A 17295-nucleotide genomic window follows, 5' to 3' on the forward strand; every position below is an offset into this window, starting at 1 on the left:
GCTTACATAGAATGCCACCAGTACTGACTGATAAATTCACCCATATTGGCATTAGTAAAGAATGAGCAGCAGCATCACTTTGGAAAAACACAGAGAAGTGGGAAGAGAGTGGTGGAAAGGAACAGAGAGTGGGTTGGTTTGGAGATCAGGTGCTGACTCACTGTAGCATATGATTCTCCTCATATTGTATACTGCCTGTTTAACTGACTTCAAAATCTAAAATTTAAGAAACAACATCATACTTTGACAACAATTTTACACTGCTAGCAAATTAGATTAATTTTTCCTCAAAACATAAGTATATTCAATATTTATCTTTCTAGAGAAGATGACGATGATTATTTGGTCATCACGAAAAAATGAATAATCTCAAGAGAGGTTAGATTATTGAAAACAAAAAATCCACAACGTTTGTCATAAAACATTTTCATTTGTCAGGAAAATAAAGTGCAGCAAGATAGTAATTCTTTCTAGTATACTTTTGCACAACAACGTGCAAATACAGAAAATCAACTGCATTTCTTTCTCACAGTATTATCTCACAAAAATATAGTAGATTTCCTACAAGTTTCCTGAAGAAATTAATTAGGACCACATTTTAGGGAATTTGTCTCTGGTAGAATCTCCCAATGTGACACTAAACTACGTAGACGACTTTCTGTCACATGTCTGTTTTTAACACCTATAGCATATCTAGTTTCAAAAGTAATGAAGGCCTGATTAGCCACCTTTACAAAGCCAACAATTTGAGAACCACTGACTTGTCTCCACTAACTGCTATTCCCGTTCTCTTACCTGTTATCAAGGCAGAGTGATAATATCCACAGGATACAGAGGAAACAGGTTTTCCAACATCCACTTGACAAGGGACACTGACACAAGCTTCATCAGCCAAGCCAATCTGACCTTCCGAATTGTCACCCCACACAAAAAGCTGCCCATCCTCTAAAATGAAGACACCAACAGTTAACGGAGTTAAAACCAAATCTAATAAAAAGTTAACCTAACCATTTAAGAGCACTTAATATACTCTGTGTATGATACTACTAAATGTCATGAACACAGGGACATAAAATGGCATTTGGCACAATACAACAAAACAGTCTGAAGTAAGAAGGTATCCCTTAAGCTTTTCACAAGAGACACAGAACATTTAGTCATCAACTGATGACGGACCATAAACAGCAACAGGAAAAGTACTATGTAAAACCATTCCTTCAAAAAAGGGAGACTGAGTGTATAAGACAATTCAGTTGCCAGGGGTCAGCATGAAAATATTACAGAGAATTTAAGGCATGTTCTCATTTCTAGTAGCGAGTCACTACTTTCTCATTCTTCCAAATTTATTCTCTGTCCTGACCTTAGTACACGTCCCACTTATTCTTGCATTATCTTTCAGTTATCTTCACAGGTGATTATATTGCCCAGCTTCATTTTATTTTCCTTAAACTATCACAATAGCTGTCCCAGGTCTATTAAGACCAGCCTCTGTTGACAAAAACATCAATGACAGCAGTAAAAAGCAAAAAAAAGGTGGCCAACAACATGAAAAATCTCTAGATTTTTTTAGAAGAGATGACATCTTCTCTTGGTGTGTTTCTTCTTAGGGGAAATAAGTTGCAAATGAAACAAACAAACAAACAAACAAACAAACAACATACAGTGCTCCTAAGATGCTGTTGGGAACTAAAATCATTCAAAGTTGACTTACAAATCTCAAGAGAATGTTAGCAATTGCCACCAAAAAATACAAACTAAATGAGCAGGCTAGTATCTCTCTCATCCACACGCTCTCTGTCACATTCTGAAATGACAGCCTCAATAACTTATCCTAAACATGTACAAAACCAGCTGCTTTATAGCAAAACCTCAGAAATCACATTATATGTTAATAAAGGATCACTGATCCAATGGCTGAAAGCATCGTAACTGTGGACTTCAACATGTCGCAACTGTAGCCTGTACCAGCAGACCAAAATAGCTGCTCTAAGAAGTGGAATTAGACAAACTTAGTTTTCACAAGATTCATGTTTTGTAACTGGCTTCCCTGGAAATGAACTGAAGATGTCTCCCATTTTGAGGCTATCCATAAAATCTCTCCTTAGTAAGGATTCCTACTAAACCAGTACAGGTTGAGCTCCTGTTGCAGGCCATCACTCATGGCAAAGGTCTACTCTCACAAAAAATGTAGGCCTTTAATGAGACTGCCACCCCTTACCAGACTGTGTTGAAAAAGGCAATTTGCTATCAAAAAATGACTATGGTTACCAATGAAAGAAGACATAGAGGCATAGAAAATACACCCACATACGCAGACAGAATGCTGAAATAAATGTTGCCCTGGGACACCAGGCTGGACATGCATAAATAGATTTTAATAGTGGTTGTTCTTACCAGTTACTGCTGCTGACGTGTATGATCCAGCTGCCAGCTGTTTGATCTTGTGCTGGTTGGTAAAAAAACTAATTAAATGAAATGTGCTCCTTTCCTCTGTGTCACCTAATCCCAACTGACCTTCACTGTTACCTCCAGCAGCATACACATTTCCTTTTTCTGCATACAGAAAAGCACATGTAATACACAGAATGAAGACATTCTCATCAGTGGTAAAAAATCAGAGAAATGGGAGCAAGTCATTTAATTTTCAATGGCAAAACATTACCAAAAAGTCAAGATCTACTGCCCCGCAATATCCTTGAGTTAACATGAGCAGTTTCTGTTGTGGGTAGTGAGGAGATTTTCCTGCACACGCATGGATCAGAGCTCTCTAAAGGCCTTACATGTACTTAAACTGACCATGTTTCCCACCATTCTGGAGACTCTTCTAAGAAGTAAATATAATTTGAAGTTCTGCAAGAGTTCTGAGAAAATTACCACTAGTAGCTGCAGAAACAAGAAGCAGCTCCTTCCCCAAATAATGTATATTTTAAGATAAAGCAGGAGAAAAATGGTGAATGATGTCACAGGCAAGAAAACTAAAGTTGTATTAGCAAATTAAAGAGATGCATAACTTGATAGTTTTGAGCACTGTGAATCTAATATATTTTGCTTATGTTTTTATTAGAAATATTATACTCATTTTCATATTTAAATCACTTTTAATTTAATTACCTAGGTCTTTATTTTGTTTTAGAATCTTAAAATCGAAGTTAAAGCTGATGATTGATATCTTCAACTTAAGAGAATTTTAAGATTTATATTTTTAATTTTAGTATGTTTCCCATCTAAAGTGCTCATCTATGATGAAAAAGATAAGGCCCATTAATAACCCAAATCCAAGCACAAATCTGATAAGCAACTGACATACAATTTATAAATGGTCCTTGCCATATAAATGGCCACAAGTTATCTAGCCAGCATGTATATTAAAAGTGACTAATATCTACCCTGTGTAGTCTTGATTACTCAACTGTTATTAAAATATTCTGTTTTATTCTAATAGTCTTATTTACAGTGCTTAGGGTATCCACAAATATAAACTTCCTAATAATCAAACAATCCTCTTTAGAACATTACTGCAAGCTGAAGGATTGCAACCACAAAGATGGCTATTCTATTACATAAATTTCAGAAGCATGACAAGAATTTGCATCACTTCTCTGTATGCTGTCTCTCTAAAAATTTATTTTTAGTTTAAATTTACAGTGTATTTATTTATAGCTTAATAAAGCAACTTGTCATTGAAATAGCAAACTACCTTGTCTAAAGAAAATGCAACAAAATTTGAAGACCTGAAAACATTCAGTTCTACTATATTTACTCAAACATCTAACTTTACATTAATAAAGATCAACTACTTATTAAAGGTAAATTTGAGTACAGATATATCAAAAATACTAATATACCTTCACAGGGCTTAAATGAAATATTGATAATTGTTAACCACACCTCAAATGCCAGCAAGATTTTTTTTCATCTGTCTATTGCAAGCAAACTCTTATGTAAGATTATTTTGTAAATGTGTTGGCTCAGAATAAATCAGGCATTCAAATAACCAGATATCAAAACCCCAGGTTTTAACAGTCCCATTTTCATTTGTTTTTCCTTCCTCAGCACTCCTGGGGTTCCTAATGTTATTTTGCATGAAACCAAAACGAAAAAAATCTATCTTTAATACATATATAATATAGGTTACATACCTGTGTAAACTAAAGTGTGGTTTCTTCCACAAACAGCAAGTTTTGTTTTTTCTGGTTTTAAAGCTATGAATTAAAGCCAAAGGGGGGGGGTAAAAGTTATAAACAAGCTGATAGCTGGTTCAACAACAAAATGTTCTATGCTCTAGAGGGAGCTCTGATTTTTTTTTGTTTTAGCAAAAGCATGACAAGATTCGTTGCCCATTTGAACCTAGCACATGACTTAATAAATCAGAATTTCCCAAGACAAAAAAACAGATACACACTTTACAAACTTACAGCTGACACTCAGGTTAACTTGATGATGGCTACTTCATCCCAGTGCCACACTGCCCAGAATTTACCATTTATGGGATGTGCCTCAAAGAATATATCAAGTTGTAGGACAAAATGCATGTCTAAAGCTGCCTTGAGTTTTCTTTAGAAATACTATTCTTAACTTCCTCTTATACTTTTCCCATTATCTTAAATCTTCAAAATCATACCATTCTTTTGTCTTATCATCCCTACCTTCCTTTGCTAGGCACAGCTACCTTTTTTTCTTTTTCTTGCTAGACAGCCTCATCTAGGTGTTCCTGCTCCAGCAGGGGGATTGGACTAGATGATCTTTTGAGGTCCCTTCCAATCCCTAACATTCTGTGATTCTGCTCTGCACCACCCTCTTATTGATCACTATTCCTAAGGACAGTCCTATCTGGACTAGTGCCTAAAATTTTTTGCATATACCATCCTGTCTCAATTTCAGCTCACTTACCACCCACCCATTGCGTGTACTTCTCTGTAGTCTGGTCACTGCAAAAGGCTGAGAATGTGTGCGAGAGGAGTCAAGAGCTATTTTGGTGGGAAAGAGAGAATACAGAGGTGCCTTTTCTCCCATGGCAAGTGCACTCCATTTCAGAAACAGACGAAAAATATCTCAATGACTTTTCCATCCTCTCTCCAATTACTGATCGTTGCCAACAATTTATCTTCTCTCAGCCATGTCCTTGGGCCCTATACAATGCTCTTAAAACAGCATTATTTTTACATAATATATCTTTAATTGCTTTTCCACTGCACTAGTCCCTGACAAAGCCAACAACCACCATCCCTTTCATAAACCCTTTTTTGGTCCTTCCAAATCAACTTTAATCAGCTCCATAACATTCAGATTAAAGTCCCTTCTACCAAGTCACCAAATAAATCTATCTAGTTAAGCATGAACTGTGTCTGGTCTCTCACACAGACACAAACATAAATTGTCCAAATTCAGGTTCCTGCCTCTCCTATCCAACACCTACCACCACCACCAGGGTGGAATCATAACCGTTCCAACACTGGCTTCTTCCTGCAATGTTAATGTGCTGATTTATATCCCAAAACTTCATCTCCAACTTCAGAGATGATCTTATGCAGCTCTTCAGAAGCCTGTGCTCTCTAATCTTCCTCCCACTTAGGCTAATCAATTGTATTTGATAAGCCAAGCTATACTGAAATGTTGACAACAATTTTTCATAACCAATGTCATCAGTCTCTAGTCAAGTCCCAGAAGCTATTTTCTCATAGAACATGCAGCCACATCCATTTGGCCCTAAGCAGAAACCGAAATGTGTCCTTGCAACCCCATTCCCAAAGCAAAGTGATGACTGAAAGCTATTGAGTAGCTGCATTCACCCTCTGAAGTGAAAGAGAGGAGCAGATAAAGGACAGGAGAATAAACTAAATCAGGAAGAAAGGAGTTTGAACAAGCAGAATAATTTTTTTTTAACAGTAAGCTAAGAGATTGATCTGCTGGCAGAAAGGATGAAGATAAACATTTAATGGTGAAAAGAAATGTGTTAATGGGATAGATTTTATTTGACTTGACATAAATAAGGAGATAGGGAAAAAGGTATTGACTTAGTTTTGTTTGACAAGATAAAATCAGCTAGGAAAGATCAAGAAGATAACAGTACCATGAAAACATATTTTGCAACACATTAAAGAATATGGGCATTTATTTTACTGCTTCATACAAATACATTAACATTCATGCCCCCTTGGGCACATCTTACACTTGCTAAAAATGTAGCAGTATTCGTAGAAAGTTCCTCATAGATTTGTTCTTTTATAAAGGTGCTAAGACAAAGGCAATACAAAGGTTACAAAATGCTGTTGGAACTCTGATTTCTAATGCATGAACAACACTGCAAAGACCAAGCATCTGACTAATGTCTTTGCAGTCATAATGATGATGGGGTTTGTCAGAAAAGGCAAATATTACACAAAATGAGAGTCCTCAAAAAAGACAGGACTCTATGTATCTGAAGTAATCTTCAGATGCAAAAGGACACAGAATCTGGAACTAATGGAAAATCTATCAGGAATCCTTTCAAGCCAGCTTTATGACCTTGTGCAGTAATATGCTAAGTGTGATGAGTAAGGATGGCGGAATCAGTTATTTTGGAACTGCATCTTATGAAGTACTTTTTCACAAGGGTGTCCTTTCAAAAAGACAGAAAAAAAAAAAAAAAGAAAAATTAAACAAACCTTTAACACATGTTGGTTTGCTGACAGTGTTCTTTGATCCTAGTCCTAATTGGCCCCAGTTGTTACTGCCGAACATGTATAGTTTACCATTCCCTGAAAAAAAAATGCATAGTCAGAATCAGAACAGTTTGTATACCTCATACAAGACAAGAATGGTCATTCACACACTATGTTATTCATTACATCTCTTTTAATGTAAGGTTTAAGATTAGGCAATTCAACACTAAAGTGTAAACAATAATTAATGTCCTCATGATTTTTCAGTATAAAAGTAGCAATTGCATTGTTTAAGCAAGAAACCTCCAGCCAGAAGGGACAAAAAGCAGAACATCCTCTCCTTTAATTACAGCACAGATAAAGTGCTCTTCAGAAAATGTGCTCTTGGATAGACTCTGCAGTTCAGAAACCACAACATCTATAGGCCCACTTATAAAATAACAACACATTTACCTGAGTACCCACATCTTTTACCTCAAAGACAGGAATGAATAATGCAGGTACATAATAATACAAACACACATTTGTAATATTCAGATTATTTTACTGTTTGGAGGGGCTATTTCTTTTACTGCTAAATGTCTTAAAATTATTTACAAATTTGCACTTCTACAGAACATAGTTTCTGATAAATTTTCAAATGTATTCACAAATTGTATTAATTTATTATTCTGCGTATAAGGAAGGTGTCTTTATGCAAAAACGCCATGCAGGCAGGGAGTTTTGTAAACCTAAATGCAACCGTTAGATTGTAAATCTTCAACAGGAGCAATGCTAGAACTGTATGTCAGAAACGGGTATAATGGGTCATTAAACATGCAGGTTTGACCATTACAATCAATGAAATGTTTTAATTCCAAATAAACAGTGGTTTTTTTTAAGAGGATGGTATATGAACAGATGAAACTTCTGTCATCATGCATGCAAATCAGCCAGCCAAACCGGAATACCAACAATACCTTAAAATGAACTTAATTAATTTCATTTTTTTATATTTAATTTCATTTTTCATTTCACACCCAAAGATAAAACCCATGTTCCAACAGAAATCTTTGCAAAACAACAGAAACTGATTTGTCAAAAGAAAACCCTTTTACGACTGCTAAAATGAGTTTGTTTACTTTTGATGAAGGTCTACAGAGCTTTTTGAGTTAGACTCCATCACAAGGCTGTCACATAAATAAACTTTGTCACCCAAGCCATCAGCAATTATCACATGATCGCAACACATAACAGCAATTCCACATAATACCAAAATATTACACCTATTTGTACTTCAGTAGCGTACATTCCCAGTGAAGGTTCTGAATGTGACTTACAGAGACTCTGAAATATGACACTGAAATGTTTAAAATATAGCCAAAAAAAACCCAACTCTGTTAAGAAAAAAAACAACAAAACCGAACAGTTTATTTTCTTAAATATAACCACATACTTTAAAAACAAACAAACAAAACTACCACCACCAACTAAAAATAACTAGTATCTAAAGTCCCAATCAAATAGTTAGATTTGACAATTTTTGGAGCATGGGGCTAAATTTCAATATTATGTCTTTCCAAGAAAGCTGGAAGGGAAGAAAGTCTGTGGTCAAGTCTATGCCCATGGTATTTTACTAATAGCATTTATATCACCATCCCAATTTTGATAACGAAATCACGTCAAAACCCATGTAGAGCTGTCGGTCACTGAGAGGAAAACATACCATAACAGAAAGAATTTTTACTAGCAAATAGCATCCTGTATCAGTATATGCTTCCTTGTATCCTTGGTTTATACTTTCTAACTACCTTTATAAGACAGTAGTACTCCTGTGGGAATATGATGCCAAGCTTCTGTAATTCAATTTAAGCACATCCTCTTTTATCTGTTCAAAATTCTAACAGGTCATGCTTTTCATCTGATAATCTGCTGCTTCCTACACCAGTCTTCAAATTCCCAGGCGTTGCTTTGTAAATCGGGGAGTTTAATAGATGATTTTTTTTTACATTTTTACAACTGAGTAACAGCCTTTTATAATTTCAGGCTTTCAACACTTAGTGGTGTAACAGAAAATAAAAAAACTGGGAAGCAGGTAACTCAGACAGCAAACAAAAACTAATAGGCACTGCAGAGGAATCTAAACAAATGCCTTTTCTGGGTCTGTACAGCAAATCAGGTTTTGGAACAGACATGATGCAATCTAAGCTGGCTGGGAAACATGACAGAATTTTGCATGCAAGAGGCCCTATTTTCATAATTGCATACTGAGATATCTTCAGTCATCACCACAGGTGCACTGAAGTGAGAACTAATTCAACAGCAGACAAACAGGCAAGGATCGTATTTCAAAACTTTGCAAACTCAGATTGCTCTTGGTTTTTTGCTTCCACTTTGGTGCTGACATAGAGAGACTGGGGCCATCTGGACTGGCTGGTAGATGACAGGTCCGGCACAGTAAGATTATGACTCTGGGAAGGAGAATGGAGACAACAGGACGTAAAGAAAGGGACTATTCAGACTGTTGCGGTGATGAAAACCTACTTCCACCACCAGTCTCCACCTTCATCCTGACGCAGGACTGGAGTATTTCTCCAAAGTATGTATAGATTGGCTGATCACCAGCAGATGTTTCATCAACATTAATTGAGGGCCATTAGGGAAGCCACAAGATGCTTACGTCTCCAGGAACAGAAGTTTTGTGAAAGACTTCAGGAATAGAGTGTTTTCTAACCAGTACATCTCTCATCTGAGTAGCTGCTATTACAACTGTGGTTCCCAGGAACCCCATCTGTCACGTGCTCCCCTGGATCATGAAGCACCACTAAAGGTGGGATTCAGCAGCTGGGAAATACCAGCTGAAATCCTCAACATGCTTCATGATAATAGAGGGAAGGCAAGTATTCCTACCACCTGTGTTTAAAAGTATGTTTTATGTATTCTCCCCCTTGCTTTCTAAGTTATATTAGCATGGGAGGGATAAAAATGGGGAGACAATGTACAGACTTTGAGTATTTATTACAAGATTCTTTTGAGAGGATGTATCTGAAGAAAACACAAAAAGTAATATATTGGGCAGAGTATCATTTGGCAGGCACCATGTTTGTTTGTTTTTATTTGTGCTATTTTGTAAATAAACTGTTAGCAGTTCATTTAACATTCATATACAATTCAAATACATCTCACAAAAATGGGAATGACATCGGTTTTGTTAGGCCAGTCACGATATTCTCAAAATAACACATTTATTGGGCAATAAGAATAGTCACACTTCAGACATTTAGCATCACACAAAGAAAAACAGTGCAGTATGTTGCTTGCTCCCACCTATATCAAAGATCAACACAAACATGTTCTAATCTTTCTCATTTTCCCCCTGCAGCTGATGCAAAAGATGCTGTGCCATGTTCCAATGGGCTGCTGGTAGGCAGAAAGAATATAGGAATCTGGTATCCAAAGACCTAGAGAGATTCCAAGGTCTCTTTGGTGTAAATTGGTTAATGCCTTACAAAACTCAAAATTATGAGTATACTATCTTGTTGTGGTTCCATATGCACCTCTTTTCACTCTCACTTTTACACTTCGTACTTCTTTCTTTCCTTCTGCCCTCTTGCACTGGAGGCTTCAATTCTCTCCAGAGCTGAGTTTACAAAATGTGTCTTCCATCATCACCATTTCCTCCCTTGTGAACATGATCAGTCTCTTATCAAATGTGGGCAAGCTGCCTAGGATATTCCAATCAAGGCAAACAAGCATTAACACTGCTGTTAACTCTAAGAGTTTTGAAGAAAAGAAAATTAATAGAAAGATATTGGGAGGAGATTCTTAAAAATATGTGTAACATCACTTAGTTCACACCTGCTCCCAAAAGGATTAATAAATTGCTTTTCTAAGTCTGCAGTTATAGAAGATGCAGGGAGTGAATTGTCAGTATTCTTGGGCCAAAAAATACAGAAATGGGGCAAGAAACATTATTAATCATATTACAAATGAAGCTGGAAGATATACTGCTCATGACTGCATTGAGGAACTAAAGACAACTGCTTAAAAATTCCTGCCGAAACATTTATATTCAGATTGTACCAAAGGCAGAGAGAAAATTAATAAAGAAATATGAATTTCAATCCCAGACTCTAAAACTGGAGACAGAAATGTTTCTCCAATTAGCTCAGCAAGCCAACTCAAAGTCAGCAAGTAACACTTTGCCTTTCTATTCCAACATATGGCTACAGTATGTAAATAAAATTTTGGACTCTATCTCCTGAACTAGAAATTTAAACAACAGTGTTTTATGTTTACTTTACACTTTTCTTTCAAAAAGTCATACAGGAATATTGATGCTGGATTAGAGGAAAGAAGTATTTAAAAATTTCTGAGTATTTTGTTTGAATGCTAAATACTAGTTTCTGTACATTTCCTTCATTTACACTCAGTCAAGATGCAGTGTTAGACGAAGCTGTCTCTCCTGGCTAAAACCAGCTTTAAGGAACGTATGTATCAGTCTGGCTGATTGCTTTACTTATGACTGTTGAGATATGTCACTGTAAAATGGATATATTTCTATTAGATTTTAATCTACCTCATATTCCCACTGTCTCCTACACAGGTCCTACTACCTCTTCCAGGGGGTGGGGAAAAAGAAAAAAAAAGGAGAGGGGAGTTTTGTGATCTGTAAATGAAGACCGAAAGTAAAATGAAGCATGCATGAACATACACCTGCTTGAGATACGTTTTCTTCCTTAGCAATGTTTGTCTTTTATCTCTTCCAGGTCAGGCTGAGATGGATTTCAAGAAACTCTTGGTTTCCCACAAAGCCTGTACCCTTCTCAGTAAACTCATTACTGGCACCCACTTCTGGAGTTTTTATTCCAGGTGTTACTGCAGTTCAATGTCATTCAACAAGGGCTGTAATTCCACTGAATCATCCAGCTCCATTTAACAGCAGAAATGTGAGGTGTGCAAGGATATGCACAGGTGCGAAGAACAAATAAGGGACAAAGGCTTTCTGTTTCTTCACTTTTTTTGTAACACTCTTGTAGTTTCTCTACCTTTACTTGTTATTGGTCAGCATTTTATCCTCACTTTTGACTTTTCTTCACAATGTCCCAAAAAAACCTTTGGTACCACAGAAATTTTGTAATCGTGTTTCTACAGTTCCTTCTCCTCAAAAGCTCTGAGCAAATAAAGATCTGATTGTCTAGAAGTTTCCCTAGTGACATGTCTGTATACTACCAACAGCAAAGGCCAGCTAGAGACATTTTTTAAACATGCTGAGTACATCAAAATAACAGGGAGAAGGGGAGACAGTAGGGAAATGCTGTTGCAGGCAAACCTATGCCAGCTGACTTCTTCAAAAGCTTTGTCTAAGTGGCCACAGTGACGCAGGAATTAGGGGACGGTTGCTGATTAGGGTAACAGTGCTGGCACAGGCTGGGAGAACTCAAGGAGGCAATTTAAACTGATTAGTCTAAACTGAGATTTATATTAGTGTTATTTTAAACTGGGTGTGGGCATATGAAAGGATATATGAAAAAAAAAAATCAAAAGGAAATTCACAGTGCCCCAGGTTACATTCTGATTAATTTTATGCAACAGGCAATTTCCTAGAACTGGTTCAATCCAAGAAAAACTGTCAAGTTTTGTTCAAAACAAAACATTCATCTTCTATGAAGTTAGGCTTGAAAAACTAATTGTATAATTCCATCTCAAGATGTTCTGCAGTCCGTGAAATCTGTACTCTTTTTCTTATCATGCCTGGGAGAGTTCATTCAAAAAATCCAGCATCTTAACTCTGCCTGGGGCTATAGCAAGAGACCCTCAAGAAGTTATTTAATGAATAATGACCAGCTGGCCACTGATAAAGAATAAATCTATTCCAATAAAAAAAGTCCTGGAATTATGCATATAAATTTCATAACAAAATCTTATTACCTATCAGGAGTTGAATGTCAATACAATTGACACACTTGCTCGTCAACAAAAGAGTAGTCCCTTCCACATAAAAAAACCCGAACAAATTCTTCAATGGTATTGTTTCTAGCATTTCAAATAAATGAAAATAAACATTAATACCACTCATTGTATTGCATCTGAGCTTTGAATGTTTTTGCAATTTATTTCTGATTTTAGCAGGATTTTCTGAAGTTTTCTGAGTTGCTCTTTCAAGGGTTATTTTCAGTTGATAGATAATAGTCATTCAAATCTTCATTTCAGAGATTCCCTCATGACAGTTCTTGGGTGCATCTTCTGAAAACTTTCCGTGACCTCACACTAACTTCAAAGGCATCTGATAGTTCCCACGGAACAGTTCTCTCTCCACAACCTCATTTGATACATTACCTCGGGATTCAAATACGAATCGTAACTTTCCAAACTGTCCAAAATATGACCTTTATCAGACACTCCATTTCCATACTAACCTGTAACAATAGCAGTATGTTCATCTCCACACGATATCAGTACAGGCTTGTCATTTTTGAACCAGAACTTGCTAGGAATATCTTCTGCAAATCTGCTTTTTCCGAATGTGAAAACAGCACCTGATTCTAAAACACACAAAAAAGTCCTTTTTAGTGAAAACAAACTTTGCCTCACACATTTTGAAATAGTAATGTCCTATTAATTCAATTGAACACTTCTGTTTCCTATCTTTTTGTTTAAAAAAAATGGCTGAAGCGTTTTCTTCTCTTTTTCCAAGACTACTTCATTTTAGGCTCACGTCTTTTTAGCACTCGTGCCAAAGCAGAGCTCTCTGGTTCATTTTTCTTTTGGAAGCGTTAGTATGAATATATAGATATAATATTAAGCCAGTGTATACAAAAAGCAGATAATTTGATTCACAAATGTCATTTGTATCTCATTCACTTCACAACTGAAACTGAAGACGTCAGTTTGAGAAGTAAATCCTGCCAATTCACAAGTGACAGGACAAGAGGAAATGGCCTCAAGTTGTGCCAGAGGTTTAAACTGGATATTAGGAAAAATTTCTTCCTGGAAAGGGTTGTCAGGCATTGGAACAGGCTGCCCAGGGAAGTGGTGGATTCACCATCCCTGGAGGTATTTAAAGGGCGTTTAGGCGAGGTTCTTATGGACATGGTTTAGTATTAGAGTTAAGTTATGGATGGACCCGATGATCCTCAGGGCCTCTTCCAGACGAAATGATTCTATGATTCTGTTCCACGATTCTATAAAATTAAATCTCACAGAACATAAATGAGGCTTTTGCTGTCTCAGCACCGAGCAGATGTTTAAAAATTACTGTAGGTCAAAGCACGGACCAAAACTCATGTATTAACTGAGAAAACCCGCCTGTTTAACACCGCGGCACTACACCACGCCGGTGACGACAGCGCGGTTCCCCCCGTCCAACATCCGACGTCAGCGGACGTGTCTCTCCGCAGACGCCGGAAGACACGGGCCGAGCGGGCGGCCCGCAGCCCGGCGCCGCGGGGCAGCCGCTCCAGCAGCCCGGGGAGAGCCGGGGGCGGCCGCCAAGCGCAGAGCGGGGCGACCAGAGGCAGCGCCCGCGCGCCGGGGCAGGGAGGCGGCCGTTGGGGCGCCGGTGATGGCGCCCAGTGCCGCCGCGGTGGGAGAAGCGGGCGGGGACCGCCACAGGCGGCCGAGGTTCCCACCACCTGGACGCGCAACCCCGTCCTCTGTGAGGAGCCGGCACCACTCACCGGGCACCGGCAGCTCATTCTCCTCTGGGGGCTCGGCCATGGCAGCTGGCGGCGGGCGGCCGCCCCCGCGCCCCATGCACGGCGGCGCCGGGCGGCCGGAAGTAAACACAGGCCCTGCCACGGGCAACGGCCATAGAGAGCAGCGCAGCGCGGCCCCGCTCCCGCCGGCTGCGCCGCCGCCGGCAGCGGGCCCGGCCGGGGAGCTGGCCGGCGGCGCGGGAGGGAGCGCCCCCTGCCGGCCGGCGGTGGGGCGGGCGGCGGGAGCCTCCTGTTCCCGCCCCGCCATGTTGGCGTTACCTCGCGGCGGCGGCGGCCGTTTGTGCGAGAACAAAGCAGTTGCGGGACGCCGGGAAGGCTCACGGGCGGGGGGAGGGAGGGAAGAATGACCTCCTTTGGAAACACCTTGCAAGTTTCGGGAGCTGCAGAGGTTTGCGCTCCTTGCACTGTCCCCACATGCCTGTGCGTCCTCCCTGTCCCATGCTCTGTAGCCCGTCCCTGCGAAGCAGCCGTCTCACACCGGGGTTCTGCCTGGAGCTCCCTCCTTAGCCGGGCCAGGCTCCTGATCTGTCTGCTTGCCTTGCTGAGTGATCAGAGGGGCTGCCCTGCCTCAGCCAGCAGAACAGAACTCAGAAAATTTATTCTGTCACCCATGGCGTTCTGCTGTCCCAAAAGACAAGTTTCCTCCAATAGTCTCTGCTTCACACAAAGTCCATCTAAAGTCTTCTGCTTGGGTGCACGAGAAGACATTCAGTCATCCACCCAGCCAAGGACACGTAGGTGACAGCAAATGTGCAGACTCCACTGGAATAAGTCCAGGGGTTTGTAACCTTTTAACCATATGTGATGTGCAGTGCCAAATTCCCACTGGAGCTTTTCCTTCCCCCCACCCCCCAAAAAACTCAAAAAAACATACACACACACCAAAAAACAAACAAACAAACAAACAAACAAAACAAAACAAAAAAAACAAACACCCACACAACTGTGGTTTGTGGATTTTTATTTTTTTTGTGTACATGTGCATTTTAGATATGACAGGTCATCCCTCACTGAAAGATCTTGCCTTCGGGATGATGTACCTCCTGCAACAGAGGGTGCAGCTGACAGCCTGGACAAGCAATTTAAGCCTTGTTTTAGGCAGAGTTTAATGAATACAGTTGTTGGTGCATAAGCTGAGGTATCCATGTAAGTACACACAACGAAGGATGGCCATGTTTTCAAGAGGGAGCAGAAAGTGTTCTGTGATTTTTGCCCTTACATGAGGCAAGAATTTAATCTCTTTGAACCCCAGTATCCCTCTGATGTTTTCTGCCCTAACTGCTTCTCCTAAGCCTGGAGAAAGGGGATATCCAGCAAAAGCTGTTCAAAATAAAACTGAACAAACATTGTTCCACGAAGTGATGCCTGAGGTTGTAGTAACCACATGCTGTGGTTGCCAAGAGTATAAATGAGTTATGAAACAATCAGGACGGTTCATGGGAAAAAGGTGTCTGCAGCAGGGTTCTGGTTCCTATGGCTGTGGGATCCTGTTTGAGGATCAACATCTGGTTGGGTGAGATGGGAGCCATCTCACAAAGTGGGACAAATGTTTTTCTGCTGGTAGGGTAGCTGACCTGGTAAGGAGGCCTTTGAACAAGGAATGATGGGGAAAAGACAGAGTTAGCAGCAGCAGAATCTGCAAGTGGCCAGACGCTGAGCTTCTGGAAGTCTGCATTGGCCACTGCTGAGTACAGGATGGATGGCTATTTAGAAAGGCTATTTAGAGAGTGGGTGTTTGGTCTTGGCTTTGGATGACCACTGCATGCAAACAATGCAGAAGTTGTGCTGGCAGAGCTCCAGTTATGCCACGATGTCCCAGTTGTCCAAGCAGACATGTGTCGCAGGACGATTCACCTGTGGGCATGATGGAGTGCAGCAGGTTGGGAGCTGCTCTGCCTGGAGGTGCCCCAGCTACTGAAGTCCCACTCTGCAAAAAAGAGGCACCAAGATCAGGTCCTGCCTTGGGGCAGGAGGCTGGGAAATGGTTGATCTGTGAAAGGACATTAACCTCCCAAGGTGTTTCTTTCAGGTTGAAAGGAAGCAGCATGGGCACTCTTGCTGCACTATGCCATGGCCACTGCTGTTTAAATGCTTTTCTTGCCTTTACCTACTCTGATTTCTGCTTCCCCTCAGGAAAGGAGGTGTCAAGCGTCAGCCTCCTGCCAGCTCAGACAGGAAAGAGGCCTTATGTTCATATTAGACAACTATATCAATACCATTCCTTTATCCTAATCTATTTTTCTCTTACACTACATTATTCTCTCCTCGCCAGTGTGTCTCAGCCCCTGTACTGCTATTACTCCATTTTCAATACCAAGCCCTGGAATATAGAAATATGCCAAACCAATTCAATCCTGATTTCAACATTGAAGCATTTTATGGTGTTGTGACATGGTGGCAAACTGAGCCCTGGCAGCCTGGGGGCAGCTAGCAGGAACAGGGGGTGGCTCTAGGGTTCTGCACTGAAAGATGCTGCAGGCATCCCAGAAGAATGAGAAGTTTGTCATACCAACAGCCATGCCAACACCGATCTGACACTTCTCCCACACCTGGTGCTACTGCTTGCTCACAGGAGCTTATGAGGGACTTGGTCCATATGGGAACTGGGTTCGGGCAGTCCCTGCACAGAGGAGACCTGATAAAGGAGCACTGACACTGTCCCCTCCCTGTGGGGCTGCAGGATGAGATTGGGGCCTTGGCACCTTGACGACATTTCCTTCCTCCACCATCTTTTCTCCTGAGTACCACTAGTGACACGCACTGAATCCCCAGAGACTGGGCTTGAAGGCCATGGGAGTCATTTGCCAGAGAAGAGCAACCAAGAGGGAAACAATGGTCCGTCTTTCTTCTCTATATGCAGCTTTTTTGGCTCTTTCATTCCCTTCCCGTTCATTTCTGTTGGGTTTTGCTTCTGCCTGGCATTTCCCCTGGCAAAGGCTGCGTTTTCCAGACATCTC

General features: G+C 40.1%; 1 protein-coding gene across 1 annotated transcript in view; it reads right to left on the reverse strand.

The window, feature by feature from the left end:
• RPGR (retinitis pigmentosa GTPase regulator) overlaps positions 1-14484 on the reverse strand; it is a 41283-nt gene extending 26799 nt beyond the window's left edge. The window contains exons 1-6 of the mRNA XM_082069455.1: positions 14300-14484; positions 13040-13165; positions 6645-6737; positions 4140-4202; positions 2395-2553; positions 796-945 (exon numbers count right to left, since the gene is read on the reverse strand). Coding sequence (XP_081925581.1) covers positions 796-945; positions 2395-2553; positions 4140-4202; positions 6645-6737; positions 13040-13165; positions 14300-14375 — 667 coding nt within the window. The 5' untranslated portion in view covers positions 14376-14484. The remainder of the gene's footprint in view (positions 1-795; positions 946-2394; positions 2554-4139; positions 4203-6644; positions 6738-13039; positions 13166-14299) is intronic.
• Between the last annotated feature and the right edge of the window lie 2811 nt (positions 14485-17295).

The sequence above is a fragment of the Streptopelia decaocto genome (genome assembly GCF_964273445.1).
Source record: "Streptopelia decaocto genome assembly, chromosome: 1".
Classification (NCBI taxonomy): Eukaryota; Metazoa; Chordata; class Aves; order Columbiformes; family Columbidae; genus Streptopelia; species Streptopelia decaocto.